Source organism: Rhamphochromis sp. 'chilingali', assembly GCF_963969265.1.
Source record: "Rhamphochromis sp. 'chilingali' genome assembly, chromosome: 2".
NCBI lineage: Eukaryota > Metazoa > Chordata > Actinopteri > Cichliformes > Cichlidae > Rhamphochromis > Rhamphochromis sp. 'chilingali'.
Window position 1 is genome coordinate 38,299,410 of NC_137930.1, and position 23,469 is coordinate 38,322,878.

The window sequence follows — 23,469 nt, forward strand, 5'->3', positions numbered from 1 at the left end:
AATGTCAGACACAAAGACGATGACAGCACTGTGGTTTGGGGACATCGGTACATCACTGACCTCTACCACCGCCAATAGTCTTAAAGCTAACCCTGTTAGTGCTCACAGAAGCAGGTACTTAGAGCAGCTGTGGGTAACAAATGCTAACCCTGTTACCCCTAAAAAGACCTGACACTTAGTATTATTCCTCGGGAACAGATTAGATGAGATTAGAGCACTCTCGGTCCTCGGGGGGAGATGCTTCATATCACTTTATTGAGTGATAATCCATCGAAATAAGATTTGTGTCTCCCTCTGTCCCGGCCCGGGAACACAGTTAGCATGGATGTGTTTGTTGTTTTTATCTCTGCAGCATCCTGCTGACCAGAACATCCTGGTGCTGAGCTGGTTATCGTTTTTTAAATTATTCTGCTAAGAGTTATAGGGTCGAAAATCCCCAGAGCTGCTAGCCAGTTTGTTTCTGCTGATTGTTTTTGCTTCTGTCTGTAGCCTCGTAATGGCTTTGTAACTCTCGATAACGTAGCTGTAGGCAGATATGAAGACAGTTTTAATGCTTATGAATATACAGTAACCATTATAACTGAGTTATCAGTTTATCTTTAAAGAGTACCTTTTATACTTATGTCCCATCAAAATATACATTCTGGGGCTGAAATGTGTCTCAGATAGTTGATAACCTGAGGGGATGCACCAAGACCCAGTATAAGATAACAGGGGTCATACAAAGCTGTTCTAGTACTTTAGTCCATGAATAAGAATATAGAACAGGAAATGAGGAGAACAGACTAACTTTAAAGCACTAAATCCTCCACTTATGTCTTTGCTGAGGGTGTTATAGAGTAGCTGCTGACAAACAAATTTGTTCAGTACTACATTATGGTTGTTTTGAATGCTAGATAGCAGTCCAAATGGAAGGCTCGGTGACTGTTACATAATTCAGAAGAAAGCAGAGGGAGAAAGAGATGTTTTTTATTTGGACAAATTAAAAAAAAACTCTCAAATGACATTTTTTATCTACCCTCATATGCAAATGTGCAAATTCTTTACGTTGTTCATGTACTGCTCATTCATTAGTATTTAAGCTTAAATGAAGCAAATCTTTCTGTTTTCTTACACATGGACGACTGCTTTTCCTTTTCTTTCCGCTTTATTCCATCTCCTCTCACATCCCCCTCCTTGAGCTAAAACTTCCATCAATCCACCCGACACCCTTCTTTAACTGGTTAAATATTTATGCGAGTGTTAGGGCAGTGGAGGTATTTACATCCTGTTATACAGATCACCGCTGTCACACACACATGCACACAAAAACACACACACACGCTCTATCACTCTCTGTTTTTACCATCCAGGTCATTCTCTGGCGTCTCAGCAGTGTACCAATCGCTGGCCGGGCCTGTACCATTTGCTGTCATTGCTGCTACCTGGAAACTGTACTGACTGCCCTTCTCTAGACCTGGAAAGAGAAAAAGAGAGTGAAAGCATGTCATTATGCCATCATCGTTTTCCTGTTGTACGGCTGTAAAAACACGGGTTTGCTGCTTATAACCGATTCACAATCAACACGGTGTCACAGTCATTAATGGTCATATATGGACCCAGTGCCACTCCAGGACTGAAAAATGAAATACAAAACATACAATTCCTCAAATGGCCACTTGAGGCTCACTGTCATATCGACTGTGTGGTGATTGTTGTTTAAATTGAATAACTCCAATATTTGGATTTTTATAAAAGTTTAAAGTTTGCAATTGAATGTCAGCACAGGTAACTGTAGCAGGGAGCTGTGTACTAGTCTTCACCTACGCTAATTCAAAATGCTGAAAGGCTCCTCTGCACTGCACTTGTGGTCTTGGTGCCTTTTTCCACAACATTTCTAATGGACCTCTCTGACAGACCTTAAGTCTTATATAGGCTTTCTAGCTTAACTGGCCACTACCCAAGTTTATTTTATGATTTGAGAGCTTTTTCATTCATTTGAGCCAACATTTCAATTTACGACTGGACAGTGCCCTCACCCTTATTTTTAAAATTCAGTTGCTGCTAACCAGCTAGTTCTGCTCTTTCCAGTGTCGAGTGTTGCTACTGGCAGACTGGCCAGGTTGTAGACTTGCTTGGGAGATCTTCCAAATATCAGTGTCAGTAATGGTCCTGTTAGTGATGGACTCCCAAGTGGACCATTTACCGTGAGGTTGTTGGCTCACACCATAATTGTGCGCTTTCCCTCCATCCACCTTAGTTACTATAAAGATAGCAAGCTCTTTCCTCTCCTTTCTGGTAGCCTTTGGATCGTCTTTTTGGCACTGTAACCCACCCTAGGCCGACAGTGTTGGATTGCATAAGACCAACAATTTCCTAGTGCTTCAGGCAATTTAAGGCCTTGTCTAACATTTGAGTTGCACTCCACTTGCGCTCTGTGTGAGTTTTGAGATTGGCAGCTTAAATAGCCGGGTCTGCCGAGTCTCTCAGCTTCAAAAGGAGCCTTACCTTCTCATTTTTGTAGCCCACGCTAATTAACTAAAGTGGGAGCTGGTGTTACCGTTACTGCCGCAGAGGGGAGGAATTGAGCAAGGCTACAAAAAAGTACAACAAATAAAAGCTACCAGAAACCAGAGTGATTAAATCTGTGCTGCTGTCAGATTGTATGATTGGACCACTTAAGCCATCTAGCCTGATATCAGAACACTCAGAGTGTTACAGTCTATTAAGGAGCAGAGTTCAGAAGTGTTAAATAACTGTGACAATGATGCCCAGTACACACATGACCAAGTAAACCTAGCATGTCATGCGTACCACAACTATGCAGACATTTGAGAAGACAGTACTCTGAAGAATATTTAATCATTCTCATTCAAAAAAGGAAACACATTTTTTTTACCTTGAAATTCCCACTGCTTGTTCCACTATGTGGGATAAGCAGTTAAGAAAGTGCATGGTTGGATTTGGGGCTTAGGTAATACGTGTCATTACATAAATGGAGTAAATTTAAGTTTTAATGTTAGCGTTAAGTATGTTTGTTTAATGTGCCGTTCTTTTCACCTCCTCTGAGAAGCTGAGTTTTTTTTTTTTTATTCAAGAAATAATTTTATTAATTTAAATTTGTCTTTTATTATCAGACAATAAAAAGGAGTGATTACTGCTGACGGCCGGGCTTGCAGCAGGCGGATCAGATTCCAAACACGCACACACACAAAAGCAGAGCTGTCACTGGGCAATGAATTCTGATGCAGACAGACAGATGAAGATAACCATCAGTGGAAAATAATGAAAAGGAAGATCAGTTTCATTCAAATCCTGCAAACCTCAAATTGAAATAATAGCTGGTGGCAGTTTGAATGCAGACACACAATCACACACACAGACCCAGACTTGCAGCTGTTTTTCACCAAAGTAAAGAAATAAATTGACAGTTCCACAGACATATTAAAGCACACACACATATCTTTAGGATTTACGTCTTCTTTGTCTCTATTTGAAGATTTACGCATGCCGACTGTCAGACTCCCATCACGTTCAGTGAAAACAATCTTCTGTGCTTTCATTAAATCCCCATATATATTATATTATATACACATATATATATATATACACACACACATTTATATATATATATATATATATATACACACACACATTTATATATATATATATATATATACACACATTTATTTATATATATATATATATATACATATATATATACACATACATATATATATACACATACATATATATATACATACATATATATATACATACATATATATATATATATATATACATATATATATATATATATATATATATATATATATATATATATATATATATATATATATATATATATATATATATATATATATATATATAAAAGCACAGTCTGGCTGCAGTCTTGCAGATTTGTACAGCAGTTTTTGTGTAGTTTGGGCCAAACAAACAGAGTCATTGTAAGAACAAAGAGTGCAGCTTTAAAATATTTATTTGGGAGAGAAAATGAGGGCAAATACAAAAGGATGAGTCTGGTGATATATTGTAGTCTCTGAGAGATAACAGCCCCCTGATGAGACTGAATTGATCCTACTAACAAGTACTGTGTGCATGAAAAAAAACAAGATATTTCTCTTTCTTCTGTGCTAAATTTCCCAACAAATGCTCCTGCTTGAGTGATGTTTTATAAAGCCAACAGCAGATACATCTTTAACCATTTCTCTTTTCCAGACTAAATCAAATCACATGCCAGTTTGAAGAGACTTACCAGTGAACAGGTACCAGAAGTTGTTGGGTTCAATGGCTTCCTGGTCTCCACGCCGGCCCGTCTTCCTGTATTTGATCTTGTAAGCTGTGATGATCCCATTCTGGGCACTGCGTGGAGGAGGCTGCCAGGATACTTTAATGCTCTAGAAAAAAGAAATAGAAAACAGTAAACAAAGGTGCCAAACATCATCTGACTGGTGATGAGGTTCATAGAGTTCATAGTCCTTCATACAGTTTCACTTCGATTCTTATTGTCCTGCAAATGTCTTGCGTGGTTGTCCTAACCCTGGTTATACCAAAGGTTTCGTCCTGTTAAAAGAGAGAGTTTTTTCTTCCCACTGTGGACAAATACTTATTCAAAAATATTCGTTTGATTTTTTTCTGGTCATTGATGGTTTCTCTCTATTATCGTAGGGTCTTTACCTTACAATATAAAGCACCTTGGTGCTTTATAAATAAAACTGAACTGAATCTAATTGGTTCTCTTTATGGGTCTCTCTGTTGTGTCTTGAACTTCTTTGAGGTCATTGTGAGTCTTTTTGAAGCAACTTTGTGCACCTTTGCAGTTGTTTTCCATTGTCATGACCCTGACTCATTTCGAAGGACAAAATATGGAGATCACACAGAAGAAAATGACATAAATCAAACAAGTCCAAACAACTCCACAAGAGCAGGAGGCAAGACAGCGCAAGACACACTGATTGCTTTGGTGACTGATGCTAAGTGAGCCACTCCCCTAATCCATGGAGCTACAAAAACCTGGCAATGCATCTAGAATCCTAAGGCCCATCAGAATTTGTTCCAGTTATTTGGGTAGTATAGTTATATATTTTGTAGTATGTATTTTATCTGTTTCTTTAAAATTCTCCTGCATCCCACTGTATCTTTTTAGATTTCTTTATAATCCCTATTCATCACTTTGTGAGCATGTTGGGCTCATTGGTAGTTGCTGTTTGTCTCTTTTTTCACCTGTTTCTGGACATTTTACAACTCTTTTTGAATGATTTGGGTTAATGTGTAGTCCAAATTATGTGTTTGTAATTATTTTTACATCGCACTTTCTGTGTCTTTCTTGCTCGCTTCTGGTGTGGTATTTTTGTCTCTATGTGGTTTGATTTACAGGTTTTATGGGCAGTTTGGGTCATTTAATGTAGATTTAAAATCTCTTAATTTTGGGTAATAATTCAGAATCATTTCCAACCACCAACATAAAATTTTGTTCCAAAATTATAGACCTATTATCAGAGCGATAATGTGGCTTTCAGTTTAATAGTCCATGTCCAAATTAACTTTTAAAATCTGAATTAAAAAAAGAACATTAAAGACTCATTTTTTCAGCTTCAACCCTCACCAGCTCACATGGAGTATTAATTATCTAGAGGCATACCAAGGTTGACGTGACAGTATGATCTTTACATTGATATCATGGTTGTGATATGCTCCATGGATTTGGGAATTACAAAGTGTTTTCTATTCTGTATGTATGGGCAAATAAAATATTAAATAATCCCGAGGGTGGAACTTCAACTGCATGCTGTCAAAATATATCACAAACACATAAATACAGCATAATTTCTGGAAGTATTGGTGTTCATCGCAGGAGAGTGTGAAAACGGTCTGCATGCAAATCTGATCAGCAATCAACAGAGAAGCTCATCTGGCTTCTGTTGTGTTTCTATTTCAATTTGCACGTGTGTGAGTGTGTATCTGTGTGTTTGGGTGTGTGTCGCATGAATTTTAATTGCTTTATTTGCATGTTAACAACCCACCTCTGACACACATAAACAGACACACACACGCGTGCTCACACACAACAGATGTTTGCCTGGCCCCCAGTGTGCTCTGCTCTGTGAGGCAGCTGCCATCAACCAGCCTGCTGATATACTCAGTGTGACCCAAAATGTGTGTGTGTGTGTGTGTGTCAGGTGGGCTGAACATTAATGAATGAAGATTAATGAATTAGAATAGAAAAATCCTCTCTGTGTCTCCGTTGCTTTTTTCTCTCATCATATGAATCTCTTTCAGACGTTCACCTGATACATGTGGGTGTAACTGATAATAACAGAAATCCCAACTTAAACTGATAAACTGGAGGATATTTAGAAATTTAACGGAAGGAGGAAATGATGTGTATTGGATAAAATAATCCCCCGTGGCTTGTTTTTGACATCATTACCCTCAGTCAGAATTATAGGTCATGTGACTTTTAATTAAATTCCCCTACTGTAGAGATCAGACACAGCAAATATACTGCTTAGTAGTTTAGCAAGGTTAGCCTGCGTATAAAGTTATAAAGATAATTTATCCTCAGTACAAATGCGTATGTAAAATATCCCAAATTAAAACATGTTTTTGCTTTGTTCATTTAGTTTATTAAGCATACAAGATGTGATCAAACCTCAGTTATATGCATTGAATATTAAAACTACCATACAATAAAGTGAAAAACTTTAAACTAAGGGGTCTAAAACATCTAGAAATCTAAAGATTCTGTACTAACCCCAGACTATATCTTCTTCTAGTTACGTATTTATGTTATTTCTCTTTATTGTTAGACTGGAATTTGTTGATTATGAGCTTGATCATGCAAAACGTGCCTGGCTGAATTTCATGAAACTTCATGAAGAAGTGGAAACATCCCTACACTTTGGTGTGTACTACATTGCAGATGTCGTACAACAACAACAAACTCTGGTGAATGGCTGACATGTGTTGCAAAAGAGATTGTAGATATAGCATGCCTAATATAAGAAGTTTTTATTTAGATGTGTAGAAGGGTATTAACTGAGACACTGGCTGAATTAGGTGGCAATAAAATAATGTGATTAGATGACCACACTACAGAGCCCAGGTGCTTCAATAACACTGCGAAGCTTTAGTGAGTTATGTAACTTTTCCGTTAGGACCCAACAGGCTTGGGCCGTGGTGCTGCACAGGGTTCGTGCATGTTGTTCATGAAGTCATACCTCAAAGTGCTTTTTAAACATTATTGAATTAAATGTGATTTGTGATGTGACATTTTTAATACATGCTGGACGCTCTGTTTTGAGTTTATATTCATTTTGTAAAAATTGGAGTCTTAATCAGTTTTACCTCAGTGTTGCATCTGACCAGTTAATTATTCTTTCCAGTTTCCAGTATAAGTACTTTTGGTCTTTTTTAAAGACTGTGCGTGTTGCTTTCCACTCACCTAAAATGACCAGACACATGTGTGTCACCAGTCCTTGAAGTTAAAGTTTTGAATAGTTCTCATAGTGTTGTGTATTTGGGTCTTTGGTTCGTTATTCAGCCAATCTAGAACCAACATCTTTTGTTGTCACCCTTTAAAAAAAAAAGGTAACTAAATGGATTGTCATATGCCAACATGTGAACACACATTCACATGTTGCCGTATTAACACATATTTAAAAAGACACAGAGCAATGGTGTGTGGATCCCTGCTTCAGCTGCGGTGAAGTCATTGGGCCAACAAGCAGTTTAAATATTCAGCCAGTGTTACTGTGAGGATGGCCGCAGAGGAATTCATTAACATTTAGCTGCACCTGTTCCCTCTGCTGCTCCTCATCCAGCTAATTGATTACAGCAGAACTGATTATGAGAGGAAAGAGAGGGAGGAGGGGGAAGAGAGGAGAGGCAGAAGGATGGAGGGGGCTGGGGATAGGGACAAACTGAATATATGTGAGAGTCGGCCAGATTCCTCCATACACACTCTTTCTCGCTCTCTCTCACTCTCTCTGGTCGGGCATCGCCACGTGCTTCATTAACTAATTAGCCACTTTGACAGGACACAGTTGGATGTGAGGTCTCCATGGAAACAGTTCAGAAGTTAAATTCATGTTGCAACAACTCCCATGGGAACAAAAAGAGGGAAACCGTGAAGGAGGACAATACTGCTAGCATACCGACTCTCCATCTGGAGAGCAGTGCTCCTCTTCCTCCTTAACAGCTCCTTTTGTTCATTTTAGGCTCTTTCACTAAATATACCACTTTCAACGTAACTTTAAATGCAATCAAGTCCTACTGAAGGTACTAAGGCTCATCCAAATGCACAATCTAAGGAACCAAGGTCAGATTTCACAGTCACTCGGGTGGACAGATGAACTCACATGTGGTACGACACCAGTGACACTGCAGTGAACCTGAACACAGTTTTGCAGTTTTGCTCACCAACCAATGGCAGACACTGTCTGAACTGACATGGACACATCGTCTGAAAAGAAAACATATGGATAGAATTTCTGTATCCAAAACTTTGAAGCTATTAAATAGGCACATCATAATGTTCCTTGACTCTGCCTGTAAAAATCTAAAACACTCCCTCATGTTCAGTATTATTATCTCATGAACATCTGCACTGCTTTTGGCTGCATGGAAATATCGTTTTGACAACTTGCACTTGTGTCTCATTCACACTAGCTGGATCTCCATCAGTGTGTCACCAGAGTGACCTAAGTTCTAGTAAATCGTGGCAATCTCGAACAAAAGAAATCTTTCCTCTGTTCTCCCTCAGTTGCCTTTAAAAGCTACAGTCGAACTTTAAAAATGAAAGTCTTGATGATAAATTAATGGAGCACAAAGGTGAAAAAAGACAGGCACAACCCCAGTCTCACTTCTCAACTGCTCGGCCATAGTCGGACACCCAGTTCTCATGACATCTAACAAAATGTGTCAGTTTGAAACAGTAGTTCATGTTTTCTTGTTTTATCGATGCACACTGTCATCAGTGTGCTTTTAGACTGAATATTCCCATTCTTCATTATGTATGTGCTGAAAACATGCCTCTAAAACAGCCATCCATCCATCCATCCAGGTGGTAGGAGAATAAACACGCATGTATCAAACATCCTTTGCCACAGCCATGTTTTCCAGGCACTCCTAAGGGATGCCAAGGCATTTTGAACCATATACGTACAGAATCCTTGTGGCAAGCCGTACATTTGCTCTGTGCTCTGCTTCCAATTTTCATAGCCATAGAATCTCCAAGAATAGACACCCAGGAGGCTTGATCAGTTGCACCAGCCACCTCGTCTGGCTCTTTTCAATGCAAAGGAGGTAGCGTATCTCCAAGACTGACCTCAGCCTCCCGAGAGAGAAAACTCATTCTCGCCATTTGTATTCACAACTTTATTCTTTCTGTCACCAACCAGAGTGCATGACTATAGGTGAGCGAATGTACAACGACTGGTGAATCAAAAACCTTCTTGCTCAGCTCATTCTTCCCCAAAATAGCCCGCTATAACACCAGCATTACTATGGATACTGCATAAAACTGCCAGTTCATCTCACGCTCCACCTTCTCACTTTTCATAAATAAGATCCAGATATAGTTAAACTCCTACACTTGGGGTAACAAATATCTCCCACTAAAAAGGACAAAATCTCATGAAATCCTATAAAACTAAGACTCTATTAAACTGTAAAGAGTTTGGCAATATAAATACCAGTATCTGCTGACATATTTGTGCAGTTGTGTGTAGAGTATAGAGAGGACTTACCATCTTGTGGCACTTTCCAGCAATTTTCTACTACGTGTTCATTATTTAACAGACTCAAGTCTTATAGAAGCAGTGTGTAAAGTTACAAAAAATGTCAAAAATCATAATCATTAGAAAGAACTGCCTCACAAATCAAACCAGCAGTGTATACTCAAGCAATTGTACAACCATGTCAACCTTATTATTAAATACATTTTAAGTACTGAGACCCATAAACCTCCATAACACAGTTTCCTGATTTTCTGCTGCCTTTCTTTACATATTTGCGCAGTTAAAGAAAGTCTTAAATACAAACCATCTCATGTATTAATGTCAGATGTACATTGAATATATTTGGTAGAAATCATGTCTCTCAATTAAAGTGTGCTGTGTCCATTCATTTATTGAGCTTCATGGCTTAAATGTCACTGAATGAACTAAATGGGATCCATGGAACAATTAAGCTCATATCAGAAGTATTTTCTTTAGAGGTGAATTGGCCTCCAGCTGTATTGAAACACTGGATGATTTCATTCTATTTTATCCTAGTCTGGAGCAGAAAATGTCGGGAACAGAAATCCCTCCTGCAGCTGCTTTATATTCAGAGGTAGATGACATTGTAAAGCAGCAGGGTGAGCGAAGGCACGGCCTCATTCACCACCTTCAAACAGGCAGAGCGCTTCCGTCTCTTTTAATTTTCCCTCAGAGGACACCAGGAAAAATACACGGAGGCCCGCAGAAAGCTGAAGATAACGCTGATAATAATACAGATAATAATCAGACAGCCCTGATAATCACAGTGGGGGCGCACACATCTTGTAGAAATTTAATGAAGATAACCAAAGACATGCCAACCCTGCTCTGGTGTCTCGTACTTCACGTAAATTCTTCTATGTGCAACACAGGCTTCAAAACTTATTAAGTTCCCTGATGAACCAGGAAAGTGTTTAAAACCGGTTGGGACTCTTCACACCAGGCAGGATATTCTGAAAACCGCCATTTACTGCCAAACCCTTGATTCAAGCTGCCCCATCTGGCAATCCAAGTCGAGGGAGTACTCTGCTTAACACTGGGGCTGCTGAGAGTCCAGCTACACTGGCAACTTGGATGAAAATGAAAGTGGATGGATGAGCATCACCACCAAAGAGGAAACACAATAACCACAACACATTTTGAGTAACAGAAAACCAGCAGAACTGCAAAGAGAATAAACTGAAAAAGTTTTTTTTTTTAAAAACAAAATATTTTAATCTACATCATCCATTTAGAGACCTTGCAGGGAAGTTTCAACACTCTGTACTCATCTTTTTAAACTTTATGCTAATCAAGTTTTTTTTTTTTTTAAGAAATAGAGGTTTATATGAAATCACACTAATGCAAGTGCGTCCTATATTATCCATCTTCTTTACTGCTTGTGAAACATAAGACCCCCAAAGAGCCTGCCCCACCTGACACAGGGAAACATGTGAGGTGCACTCTAAAGAGGACACTGGCCCATTATAGAGCCAAGACAAAGAGACTGACAACCAAACACTGTCACCCACATCAATTTAGAATCATCTGTTAAGCTAACAAGTATGCCTTTGGACTGTAGGAAGAAACACACAAGGTCAGGAAGTACATGCACACTTCAGACATACAATTTCCAACCAACCAGAACCTTCTTGCTTTGAGACTCTTCCATCTGGTTCCTCTTCCATCAGAGATTCTTCCATCTGGTCACCATCTAACATTTTGTTAGACACATTTTGCACATCTTGTCCATTTTGTCCGAGTTTTGACACCTGAGTATACATCAACTGTTTGATGACAACCATTAAAATAGTTTCCAGGTTTTTAGAAAAGCAGTTGCTTAGACAGAGACCACCCTCACTAATGTCTGACATGCACCCAGTCACATGCTCTAGAAAAATATGAAATATGACAGAAACTACTAGATTGAGAAAAAAGCCTTGAGGGTTACTCCTAGTCAGCTTTCAAGGGGTAAAGAGTTTAAAAAGTGTGATGTAAATGTGAGAGGGAATTGTTGTCTGTGTCTCTGTGTTGGCCCTGAGATGGACTGACAACCTGTCCCCTGTCTCTCACTGCTGAGACAGGCTTCAGCCCTCCACAAGCCTGAAATGAACAAGTGGTTAACAAACTTGATGGAAAGATGAAAGATGAAAAGTCAGGTGAGATTCACAGTGGCAAAGTCCCAATTCCTATCCAAACTATTTCAAGCCCTCATGAACTCGACCACTCAGTGGACCCCTTGCTGGCAGCATTTAAAGCTTCGCTTTGGGCTGCTGAGAACCATGACATGACTGATCATCCCTTGTCTGTCCACATCCTGTCAGTGAGGCAGACAGTGAATGAGGTGAATGAGGAGATGCAAAAAACAAACTAGTGCTAAAATTGTAGTTCAGTCAGGACCACTACAGCTCACAGAAGACCAATATTTCCATCTGCAGTCATTTATACTTGGCAGTATCTGTTGCTGTTGATATCAGCTGATCTTCTGGGATTATAGCTGAGCTTGGCTTCGTCATCTGGCTAAACTAATGCCGTATTCGATTCTTTCACTTTAGATGATGATCACTTCCTCTTACAAACCTCCTGTATCTTCTCTGGCTCTGTAAACCAGAGCAGGTATTTAGAAACTCCAGTCCTGCTGATTCAGGACATGGTCCATTTAATTTATGGGTACAGTTGGTGTTATTGTATTTGGAGCTGTACTTCGACTGTTTGTGCTGCTGAGCAATTTGTGCGATCGATGTATGAAAAAGCTTTGAAGAACAACAAAATGTTCAAGTGAATCTGGAATTAATTCAGTGGGCTTCTCCTCTCTTTCTATATGCTGAGCTGCAGTGTGAACACGGCATACAGAATAGCTCATCCGCCCTGTGACCTCCACACACACACACACACACACACACACACACACACACACACACACACACACACACACACACACACACACACACACACACACACACACACAAAGGACCAGGTGGGTAAACACTCCCTGAATTCAATCTGTGATTGTTTGTTTATGTCCTCTGGGTGAGAGCTGCAATCACACTGACTGTGTGCCAGTGTGTGTGTCTGTAGGTGTGTGTGTGCACGCATGTGTTTAAATGCCCTCTGGGTAAAAAGAGCAATCACACGGAGGGCAAAATGTCTCTATTTGGTCGGCAACAAAACATGCAATGCCATGCTGCACTGTTCTGTGTGTGTGTTCTGAAAACTAACAGCTGTTAGGGTTTATACCAAAAATACACTTGATATATGTGTGTATGTATGAGGAGTTGGTCACTTGCATATAGAGAATATTAATAGAAAGGACCTATCCTGTTTATCCTGTTGGGCTCTGCTAGAGTAGCTCTGCGTGATTCACAGTTTAAAAAATCTCATTTATCTAATACTGGGCGTCTGCGCAGGCCCACAATTCATCCTGTATGAAACAAGCTCTTAAAGCGGCTCCTTCTTTAAAGCTAACTTTCTGCTTGTTGGCTGTCCCTCATGAAAAAGAGTTTTGTTTTGTGGACAGGGCGTTTTTCTTCCTAACATGAAATGTGACCATATCCCCTCCCTATGATATCACACAGATCCAAGAGTAAAAAAAAGTGTGTGGAATTGAGTTTAGAGCGAGGATTATATGTACTTACATTTTCTATAGATGTAAACTTATCTGTAAAGAGGATATTCATATAAAACAGGTACTGTCCCTCTGTTTTTCACTGGTAAAGATTATTTAAAAGCCTATTTAGTTTTATTCATTTGTAAGTTTTCTTTATCTGGGAGCAGGACGCGGGAGGATTTCCCACTGAACTGGACACAGTCTCTCACAGGGCAGGTGACACAGAGTGACAGAGACAATCATACACAATCGCATTCACACAGTCGATGCAGAATCACCAAACAACCTAACAAGCATGTATTTGGAGTGAGTGGAAACCATCATACACATTATAAGAAATTGTTCATCCAGCCTGATTCTTTATACCAGGTGTTCCCAGACACCCACTGCCTGACACTCGCCGGTGTTGTTACTCATCTCCAATCGTTGAGTTTTGTGTGGAGTCATCGTGGTAACAGGATGATTAGACCCTCAGAAACAAAGCGAAAAGCATAATTATCAGTTTGCTGTCATTCATCAGGTTCTGTGCATCGAATTTCCCAGAGGAACCCACCCGAGGGATTAATAAAGTTCTATCTTATCTCTTATCCTTCCCTCCAAATCACCATCATTGTAACATCTCCTGAAGCTCTGCATCAGGATAATATCAGACTGCTAAACAGTCCCACTCTGATTGGACCAGGGAGGGTCCTGTGTCCTCATAGTTTCATGTCTTCAATTATGTAACCTGAATCCAGTTTATTGTTTTGTTATTCATCACAACTGTCCTACGAGGTGAGGAGGATTCCTAATGAGCAAAACCCAACCTGGTGATGAATGTTGATCAGATTAGTTCAATCAATGCAGGACTTTTGGTCATGGTGGCTCATTAATAACTACATTGTAACACAGATCCACTAGTTTAAACACAACAAGACTGCATAATTATATCCGTCAGTTTTTAGGCTTTTATTATGCAAATGCTTTGTTCTATTTCATGACTGACTTTTAAGTGTATATTTACTGTTGATTTAGTGACTCTTATGTATAATTGACATTTTGTAGCTGTAGAGCACTTTGGCCAACTGAGGTTATTTAAAATGTGCTACAGAACACTTCTAAATTAATGATGTGAAATTAAAGATCTACAGTCCTACTTGTCTTTGTGTCCACCAAAGAAAAACATGAATATATGTTAAATTGTTCAACTGCCTGCTGTTAGTGCTGTTAGTACTTTTTTCTAACGTACAGTTAACAGCAGCTTGTGACTGGAAGAAAGAATCAAAGCTAAACAAGTAAATGATCAGATAAAGGTTTTTCAATAAATCAATAAAACCATAACTAAAATTTGTCTTTTTACCTTCTGGATGATTGATTAAAGTTGTCTTTGTGAATAAAACTTAAATATAATACAATGGCAATGGGGAAAAAATGTGTGTGAGATTGTATTTGTACAGAAGCTGTGGGGACATATTTCTGTTGACACAATGAGCAGTGTTGGGACTAACACGTTATTAAGTAATGCGTTATAGTAACTACGTTATTATTGTGGTAACGAGCACGGTAACTAGTTATTATGACAAAATCAGGAACGCGTTAGTCGTTACTGGGATTTAGATAGGGTCGTTACTCGTTACTTCGTGTGGTGGCTATCGCGGAGCTTCCACAGATTCAATAACATTAGCAAGTGGTGGAGGCCAGCAGGTGGATGAAGGAAAAGGGACGCAGAAGGAAAAGAGACCCGAGGCGGCCGCCGGTCCAAGTGTGAACTGAACTTCAGGTAAGAAGTTATGACCTGCAGTCTATCTGGGTCAGATATAAACCAAGTTTAGGTGGAGTTTATTTTCGTTATTCTGACTTTTTCCGTACTGCATGCTAGCTAGCATGACGGAGTTTCTATAGAGCTGGGTGGGTGCTATGAAGTTAATGATGTTGAGCTTTATTTTGTTCATAAGTTATTAGAGTTGCCAACCGTCCGGTCTGGTATTCAGAGAAAATATTACGTGTTTCTTATTGAGGTGAAAAGGAACAGTTTGTCCCGTAATTCAGCTACAATGGAAAAGGCACAAAGCTGGAGTTATTCTGTGTCTTTGCTGCACAGCTGCCTCTTCTTCTCTCATCCTCTCCCCCTCCCTCTCCCGTTTCTGCTTCAATCATGAAAACTGATCAATGATCAGCTGATCGGCTTTTCTCTCTTGTTTGTTTATCGCTCACTTTGCTCCGAAAGAGGAAACCAACCGATGTCGCGCTAAACAACAGTAGCGCGTTTAAGCTTGATCAGCTATTGTTAGAATTTATTTAATATTAATTTCTAATATCAGCTGATGTTTGCTGGAGCCACAGCTGTAAACCTCTCTCGTGGAAATATGCACATTATCTTTTCCTTTCTATTGGTAGGTGGCACAGTGCACTTGTGGCAAGTAAGCAAGCTAGAAGACTGGCAAAGTTATGGAAGCAACACACTAACAAGAGAATTCTGAGTAAAACCAAAGTTACTTTCCCTAGTAACTAGTTACTTTGAAAGTAACGAGTAACTTGAAGTAACTGAGTTACTTTTGAGAAAAGTAACTAGTAATGTAACTAAGTTACTATTTTAAAGTAACTTACCCAACACTGACAATGAGTGATATCTGCATTTAATAGTGAGGATCTAGTGTACGGGTAGGGTGAGGGTTGAGTTTTGTCACCAGGAAATGAATTTAAGTCAGTGTGTGTCTAAATTCAAAATGGTGGAAAGTTTTAAAATCGGAGCTTCTTTGTAAAGAAAAGGTCACGGTCAGCAGTACTTCACACATCAAAACGTTCCTGAAATAACTCCAAACTGTATGATGTCACGATGTCAAAAACAAAATTCAATTAAACCGCTGCATCGAAGGCCCCGAAGGATATTTTCCTCTGGCAACAACAGTCAAGAGCTAAGTTTGAGACGAGGTCTGATATGTAAATTATTTTAATTAACTGAGTCGTTCTACATGGTCTTTTGTATTTCAGTTTGAAGGAGAACTTTTATACTTGTTACGGCCAAAAAAGGAACTGCTGTGATTTTCCATTACAGACCTCCAGATTTAAGGTTTAAAAGCAATTTTGAATTGTGCCTGTCATGGTCCTGGGTCGGTGACCCAGCGCTTTTAGTTTGTTATCATTTTCCAGATGATGATGATGATGATGATTGTTTTAGTTCTGTGTTATATTCGGTCTGCCTCTGAGTCTGCATCTGTATCTGTCTGTCTATGGTGTCACCCCATCTGTTCGTGAAGCTGTCTGTTTAGATCTGTGTCTTGTTTGGTTCCCCGTGTCTGAGTTTCCTGTTTTATTGTGAAGGTCTCTGTCTGATGTGAGTGTGTTCAGTTTACATTTCCCCTGTCCCGTCAGTTCTGATTTCTCCCAGCTGTGTTGCCCTCCTGTCCCTCATCCCCTGATTACTGGTGTGTATTTAAGCCCTGTGTGTTCTCCTGCCTGTTGTCGGCTCGTCTGCATTCATCCGTCTACCTCTGCGTTCTATGGTGTTCCTGTCTCTGCGTCTCTCTGCCCCGCACCCCTTTTGTATGGTCTCAGGTTTGTCACTTAGTTTCTCCCAGTTTAGGTTTCCGTTTGTAAAGTACTCATACCTCGTTGCCTGTTTTTGTCACCACCACCTTTGTAAATAAAACATCACTCGTATCATCAGTTTGCTGCATCTTGGGTCCTCCTTTTCCTCCACACCACACGGCTCCCTCCGCCAGCCGTGACAGTGCCTGAAACCCAGCTGCTCTGACAAGGGCCAAACGTTGCTAAAGTTGACTAAAAGAAAGGTTAAAAAAACAGAAATAGAGACACCACGAGGAGGCTCTGCCATTCATAATATATAGAGAACTGTGCAAAAGCTTTAAGCACTGTTGTTTCGCTTCTATCACGCAGTGTCATCAGGGAGCCATCTGACTCATAAAGAAGTATCTTTTGAAACAAAGACAACTACAACAGATGGTGTGATCCCAGCAGAGGGATGATCTAAAGAGTCTGGGATTGCATGAAAACACAGAAGGCATTGTTTTCTTCAGTGACATATTGGTACAATAGCTGTCTTTGGGGGGGAACTTCATTGAAATAATAATCAATTTTTTCAGATAAACCAATCACAGACATCTAACTGAAACCTAATCTCAGGGTATTAATGTAATAACAACTGTGTGGGTTTCAGTCTTTTCATGCTACATGTGCTGCTGCTAACTTAGTTCCAGCTAGGGCCACCGTTGTGGGGGGATGAAGGTGGAGGTTGGGGTGCTGGCGCCTATCCTAGCTGCCATAGCACAATAGCAGAGGTACACAATAGACATTTTATCAGAATATCACAGGGCTAACACAAGACTGTTCACATTCACACATAGAGCCACTCCACATAAAACCGCTCTATATGGATTAACCAATCAACTCCAATCATCTTTGGACTGTGGGAGTAAGCAGCAGGACCAAGTGCTGCAGATACTAGGAGAACCTGCAGAAAGGCCCCAACCAGCCAGCGGATATGAACGCAGGAACTTTTTTCTATGAGGTTTTGGTGCCAATTATTCCACCACTATGCTGCCATTCATGGATGGCACAGTTAAGAACTTAAATAGAAAAGTAAAATGTTCAGGGATTTACTAGAATGAGTATGATTCTCTCTCTTGTATCCATCTGCTTACATTCTTACTTTTGTTACCACCAAAAAGTAAGAATGTAAGGATCTTGGTCACTTAGACAAGAAAAGCTTTTTTCCATCATCCACTTGTGGTCTGCTGGCATTTCTGAACTACAATTCTAGAATACAAGCTGAATGAAGTCTTTGTGAATTTTTCTCTATTTATTAAAATCTGTATCTGTGGCGAACGTGCTTTTTCTCTTTCCCAGAGAGCAAAGCTTGATCTTCTGATTCTTTTGTCTGTCTGCTTTAGAAATTTCAGTTAAGCCATTATTTGCTATAAAAAGGACTCTTTTGTTAGGAATAACTATTAAACTTCTGACACTTTTGCTTCTGATATCAGAATTGAACTTAATCAGACATTTGAGGTGTGAGTTTCAGGCACATGAAACAAACAAGCCTTACTCTAATGTGGACAGTCAATCCTTCAAGGTCATTTTCTCAGACATGTCCAGACCACGGGGAGCTGATAGGTTGCTCCCTTGAATTCCTTTTTCAACTACTTAACTCATATGTTCACAACTTTCACCATAACCACAAACTTATGAGATAGAATCAACTGGGATTTCTTGGTTAGGATATCCAGTAGTAATTCAGTGCTGGGTCTCTTGCTAATGCCACAGTCTCACTAGCAAAACCAGCTGTTGGGGATCATGGTATGACAAAAATAAGACTGCAACCACTTGCAGTGAGTTACTATTGTCAAGTCAGTTTTATTGCATTATGTACTGGCATTCATGTACAATCTGATAAATCTATAAAAATTACAAATCTGCTTCCATCTGTTGTAAGTCTTCTCCATACACAGAGTACTTGCCATATTAAGTATTTATATTCTAGACAGAACCTCACATATCTGAAGCAGAAATTCCTCTAGAAAGAAGAAGAGTCATGTAGTTGCTGAAAGGTGGCAATTTAACTGCAAAATAACACCTTGCTTCTATGTACGAATATACTCAGAAGGCAAACAGCTGAGTCAAGTCATTCATCAGTAGACTGACGCAGACTGAGTGAAACGTGTTCGCAATCTGCCTTTGGTTAGAAATTACACACTAATTATATGCAAAGCTGTTCGGACACAACGGGCCTCCCTTGCAGCTTTTTGCAATCAGTCTCCAAATCTTTCCTAGTCGTAAGGAGGTTGCAGTGCTATTTACACAATGTGTGACCCAGCCGCAAGACCAAGCAGTTTTTTTAGCAGTTCTCAGTTGAGGAGTCCACAGTTTCTAAACCTGAAAGCAGTGCGTCGCAATCTTTGCTTACCACCTGGTACCCTTTCTATGTTTGATTCCCTGCAACTTTGTCCACTTCTTGAAAATTGAAAATTAAGCTGAAGGATCACTGGAGGAGACCCAGCACCGATCATAGAGGCACAGGGACAAAGGAAGTAAGAGAACTTCCAGTGAGAAATTTAAAAGCAGCAGATGTAATGGGGAAATGATCATGAATGAGATATCAGCCATATTTTAATGTGAGAAAGGTTTGGATTTTTAGCTTATTCTCAGAAGTTTTTGATCACATTTCATATTTCTAACATTAACACAGTTATAGCTGCAGGCTGATTTAGTAGAACAGGTCTCTGATGAGTCAATCAAGTATCACCTGAAGCATTAATACAAAGATATAAATCTGTCCTTTAGTACAAAGATGTAAAGGTTATCACGGCCATTGATTTGGCTCAGTTTAAATACAGTAAATATTTCTCGTTGACTGTACATGACAGCTTCTTTTGTTTTTAAATGTTCCCGAATCTTAAGATTTTTACTGATTATTTCCAGGTTCTTGTGGAAATACGACAGAGTTAAAATATTTATACAAGAATACATGTGGAGGGAGACTGAGAGGCCTTAGGCAACTCCCTAACGAGGATGTTAACTTTCTTGTTTTGTCAACTGTGTCATGGTCCTGGGCCATGTTGGCCCAGTATCCTTAGTTTCCGTGTGTTTTGTATTTTGTTCCTTATTTACATTTAGTTTAGTTTGCGTTTGGGTCAAATTCCTGCCTGCCACACAGCCGAATCATGACAAACTGTCAAAATTAAGAAGTGAAATTTCATAAAGAACTCTGAAAAACCCAATTTTATCCCCTAAAAAGTTAAATTAACATCTTGTATTGAGCTCAGTTGGACTCCTCACTGCTATTTCCTTTAATTAATATTTAGACGAGTCTCTAAAGTCTCCAGACTAACATTCCTGTGGAGACTCACTAGGAGGTTAAACTGCTTCAGCAGGAACCTTTTTTGACGAAATTGTGAACCAACAGAGCTAAAAGTTTGTAGTATGAGCTGATTCTGACCAAAATCCACTCCTGATCCTCAGTCTGACAGCCATACATATACACAGAGTGACCCTAGATGGACTCTCCAGAGAATTCTGGGTAAAAGCCCCACAGCCTGACATACTGTAAACTCTGTGCTGTGTGTTCAGCCAAGCATTCAACAACACACACTCACACACACTCACACACACTCGCAGTAACGCTCCACTGACTGGAGGAAAGTTGAGGAAATGTCAGATTTGTCTGAAAAGTTGGTTTGACAGCAGAAACTTGACAAGATCGGAAAGATTCACATTTTTTTCCTTCAGCAACACGCTACAGAGAAACTGACTGAGGCAGGACTCACATACACACAGACACACTCTGGATAGCTGTTTGTGTGTGTATGTTTGTGAGACACACAATTAAGGAGTGATTTGGTCACTGCAGAAGTTTATAATTTGTATTTAGTTTTAAATATTTCACTATGAAACACATTTCTGTGTCGATGCTTATTTATGATCAACCAAATTCAGCTTAGAGTAGTTAACATGTTTTTGTTGCATCAGAATCATTAAAGCTCACATGTCTTTGATCTGAAGTGGATCTTTTCTGCTCCAGTTTAATTTTTTAACCTTCACCTCTTCTAGCGTGAGCATCTTTGTGTCATTCACTGTTTAAGATAAGATTATTTGGACTTCTCTCGCTCTTTTGGCCAGCTTTCTTCAGGCTGGCATCTCCTCTTTGAGAAGACATATGAACTGCAGGTGGGTGGGACTTTTTGTTTGAGATGACCATATAAGGATATATGTTCTCTGTGACATCATGGGGAGAAAATAATAGAAAAAAACTGTCTGTAACGGAATCTTCTGGCTCATCGGGTTTATTTGCACTTCCACTGACCTCATTCTTTGAAACTTTGGCCATGCCTAAAATGAACATCCCTAGTGAGGCAGTATATGTGTGACAGAAAATGAGAATAAGCAGAAAAACTCCTTTTAAGTCACTGTTATACTTCAACTTTCACATCTTTGAGCCTCCTGTGAAAATGATTTGGGAAGGCAGCCTACGGAATAAAGCAAAGCCTGCAAACCAGTTCAGGCAGTCGACTTGAGCAGGTTCTTCATCTACATATGATACTGTCACTTCAGCAAACATCTAATGCAATCATGCAAATTACTGCTGTCACTCCCCACTCCCTGCAGTGTTGTGCTGTGCTGAGCATAGTGTTCTGATGTTGGGAGTAATGAGGTCAAAGCCAGTATAAGCGCTGTACATTCCCATAGTGAGTGTGAGTTGGCTGATTGCATTAAAAAGTCCACTGCAAAATACACCAATCAGCTGTATTAAAACCACTGACAGGTGAAGCTGCAATCATCTTGTTGCAATCCAGCTTTCTCCTGGGAGACCTATGATCCTGGGAATCACATGGACATTTTTTGACCCACACCACCCATATAAACTACAGACTCAACATCACCTGTGCAGCAGCACACCAGTACAAAGCTCCCCTATTACACTCCAGTAATGGATTGTTTTTATTTTAGCACATGCTAAATTGCTAATATGGAAAATTACCAGAAAAAAGAAGACGACACATTCAAATTATTCTTTTAAAAGCAGTTATTTTCATGAACAATCACATAGTGTGTGCTGCAATTCAAACAACCTGTTTCCTTTCCTTCTATAAAAATGCTAATATACACACTCGGCTAACAGGGTGTGTTGTCAAAGTATGTAGCAATCATGAAGCTATAATGTTTAGAAAATAAAGGTTTATTTATTCAAATATTTTAAATGTGTTTGGTATAAACTAACTGATCTTTTAAATAACTTGCATTATTTTTGATGTTGTTATTTTATTCCAGACTTTTAAATCTCAGTGGGGTTTTTTAATATATTGTCTGTTTATATAAGTTTGCTTGATGGTTACATGATCACTGCTAAATGTAAAAAATGTGATAGATAAAGAAATCTTTGATCCTTGATAAAGGTAGCATTGACGCGCCGTGTTATTATCTAGAGAAATCAAACAGCTTTTATAAAAGCTACCATATAGATACTGCAGTCACTTCACTGAGTTTCCTTTCAAAGTTTCAGAGTTTGGCCACAACCCTGATCTCAGTATCATGAAGGATGACAAACTGAGAAAGTGCTGAAATCTACAGAAACAAACTGTGCACTGATGCTTTCTCTCATCTCATCACGCTGAAAAAAAGAAGAAAAATCTGACGTTGAAAGAATATTGGGGGGCCTGAAGATACACACTTTGCTATGTTGACAATATAAATTTGATGTCCTCAGTGGTGGTACTGACTTATGATCATCTTACACAACTTTCACCGAATTCATAATGTCTGCTGCATGGAGAACATCTGTTTAGAGGACAATCAGCTTGAGCAGATCTTTTTGATTGCCTTTGATGTGTCTGAAATTTGTAATGTTTACCAGAAAGTCAACATTTGGTAGCAAAAACATTTTCAACTAACCCCGAGAATCTTACTTGAAATGTGACTTTTCTTTTCTCTTCAGTACCACTACTGCTTCCACTGATACTGTTAGAACAACCAATAACAGTAACAGTAATCTCTAATTATCTTGCCCCTATGTAAAATGTTTTTTGTTCTTCTCTTTGTCTAAGTGCAAGTTGAGGTCAGGGTGTGGAGGCAGCGCCACCTGCAGCTCCAGTATGTTTGGCATTCATCTTTCAACAACAGACACCCATATTGCTCTTTGTTATACATGTATCCTAAGGCGTTCAGCCATCAAACACCTCTGACATCGCCAATCAATCAGCCTTGACCTAAGAGCCAATCGTCAGATAAATATCAATCACATGCAGAAAAATAAGCGGACAGAAACTAAATGAGGTCAACTCTCCACAGACTGTCTGAACTTCCATTTGTATGGACATAAATTATAAGTCGCTCACACAGCCAACGGAAACATTCATGATTTTCTTTTCCACTGCTGCTTTCTGAGTAACATGAAATAACCTGATCACACAAACATCTGATGAAACAGAGTGAAAGAAGGTGGTAAGTTTATTCAAACTTACATCTCCACCACTTCTCTATATTCAAATACCCGACCAAGGTATTAAAAACAGAGAAGAGGCAGGAGAAACTGTGAAAACCTTCACAGGACTACTTAAATGGATCCTGTGGCTGTAACCAAGCTGTTGTGCCTTTGGCTGCTGGGGAAGCAACAACTTTGCACTAATCTGACTT

At 39.4% G+C, this 23,469-nt stretch overlaps 1 protein-coding gene across 3 annotated transcripts in view; it reads right to left on the minus strand.

Annotated features, from left to right (window-relative positions):
• The window catches only part of dcc (DCC netrin 1 receptor), a 381,171-nt gene that overhangs the window by 101,561 nt on the left and 256,141 nt on the right, over positions 1 to 23,469 (minus strand). For all 3 annotated transcript variants that reach the window (XM_080907576.1, XM_080907574.1, XM_080907575.1), the window contains exons 13-14: positions 4,256 to 4,397; positions 1,346 to 1,456 (exon numbers count right to left, since the gene is read on the minus strand). In XM_080907576.1, the coding sequence (XP_080763702.1) occupies positions 1,346 to 1,456; positions 4,256 to 4,397 (253 nt within the window). The remainder of the gene's footprint in view (positions 1 to 1,345; positions 1,457 to 4,255; positions 4,398 to 23,469) is intronic.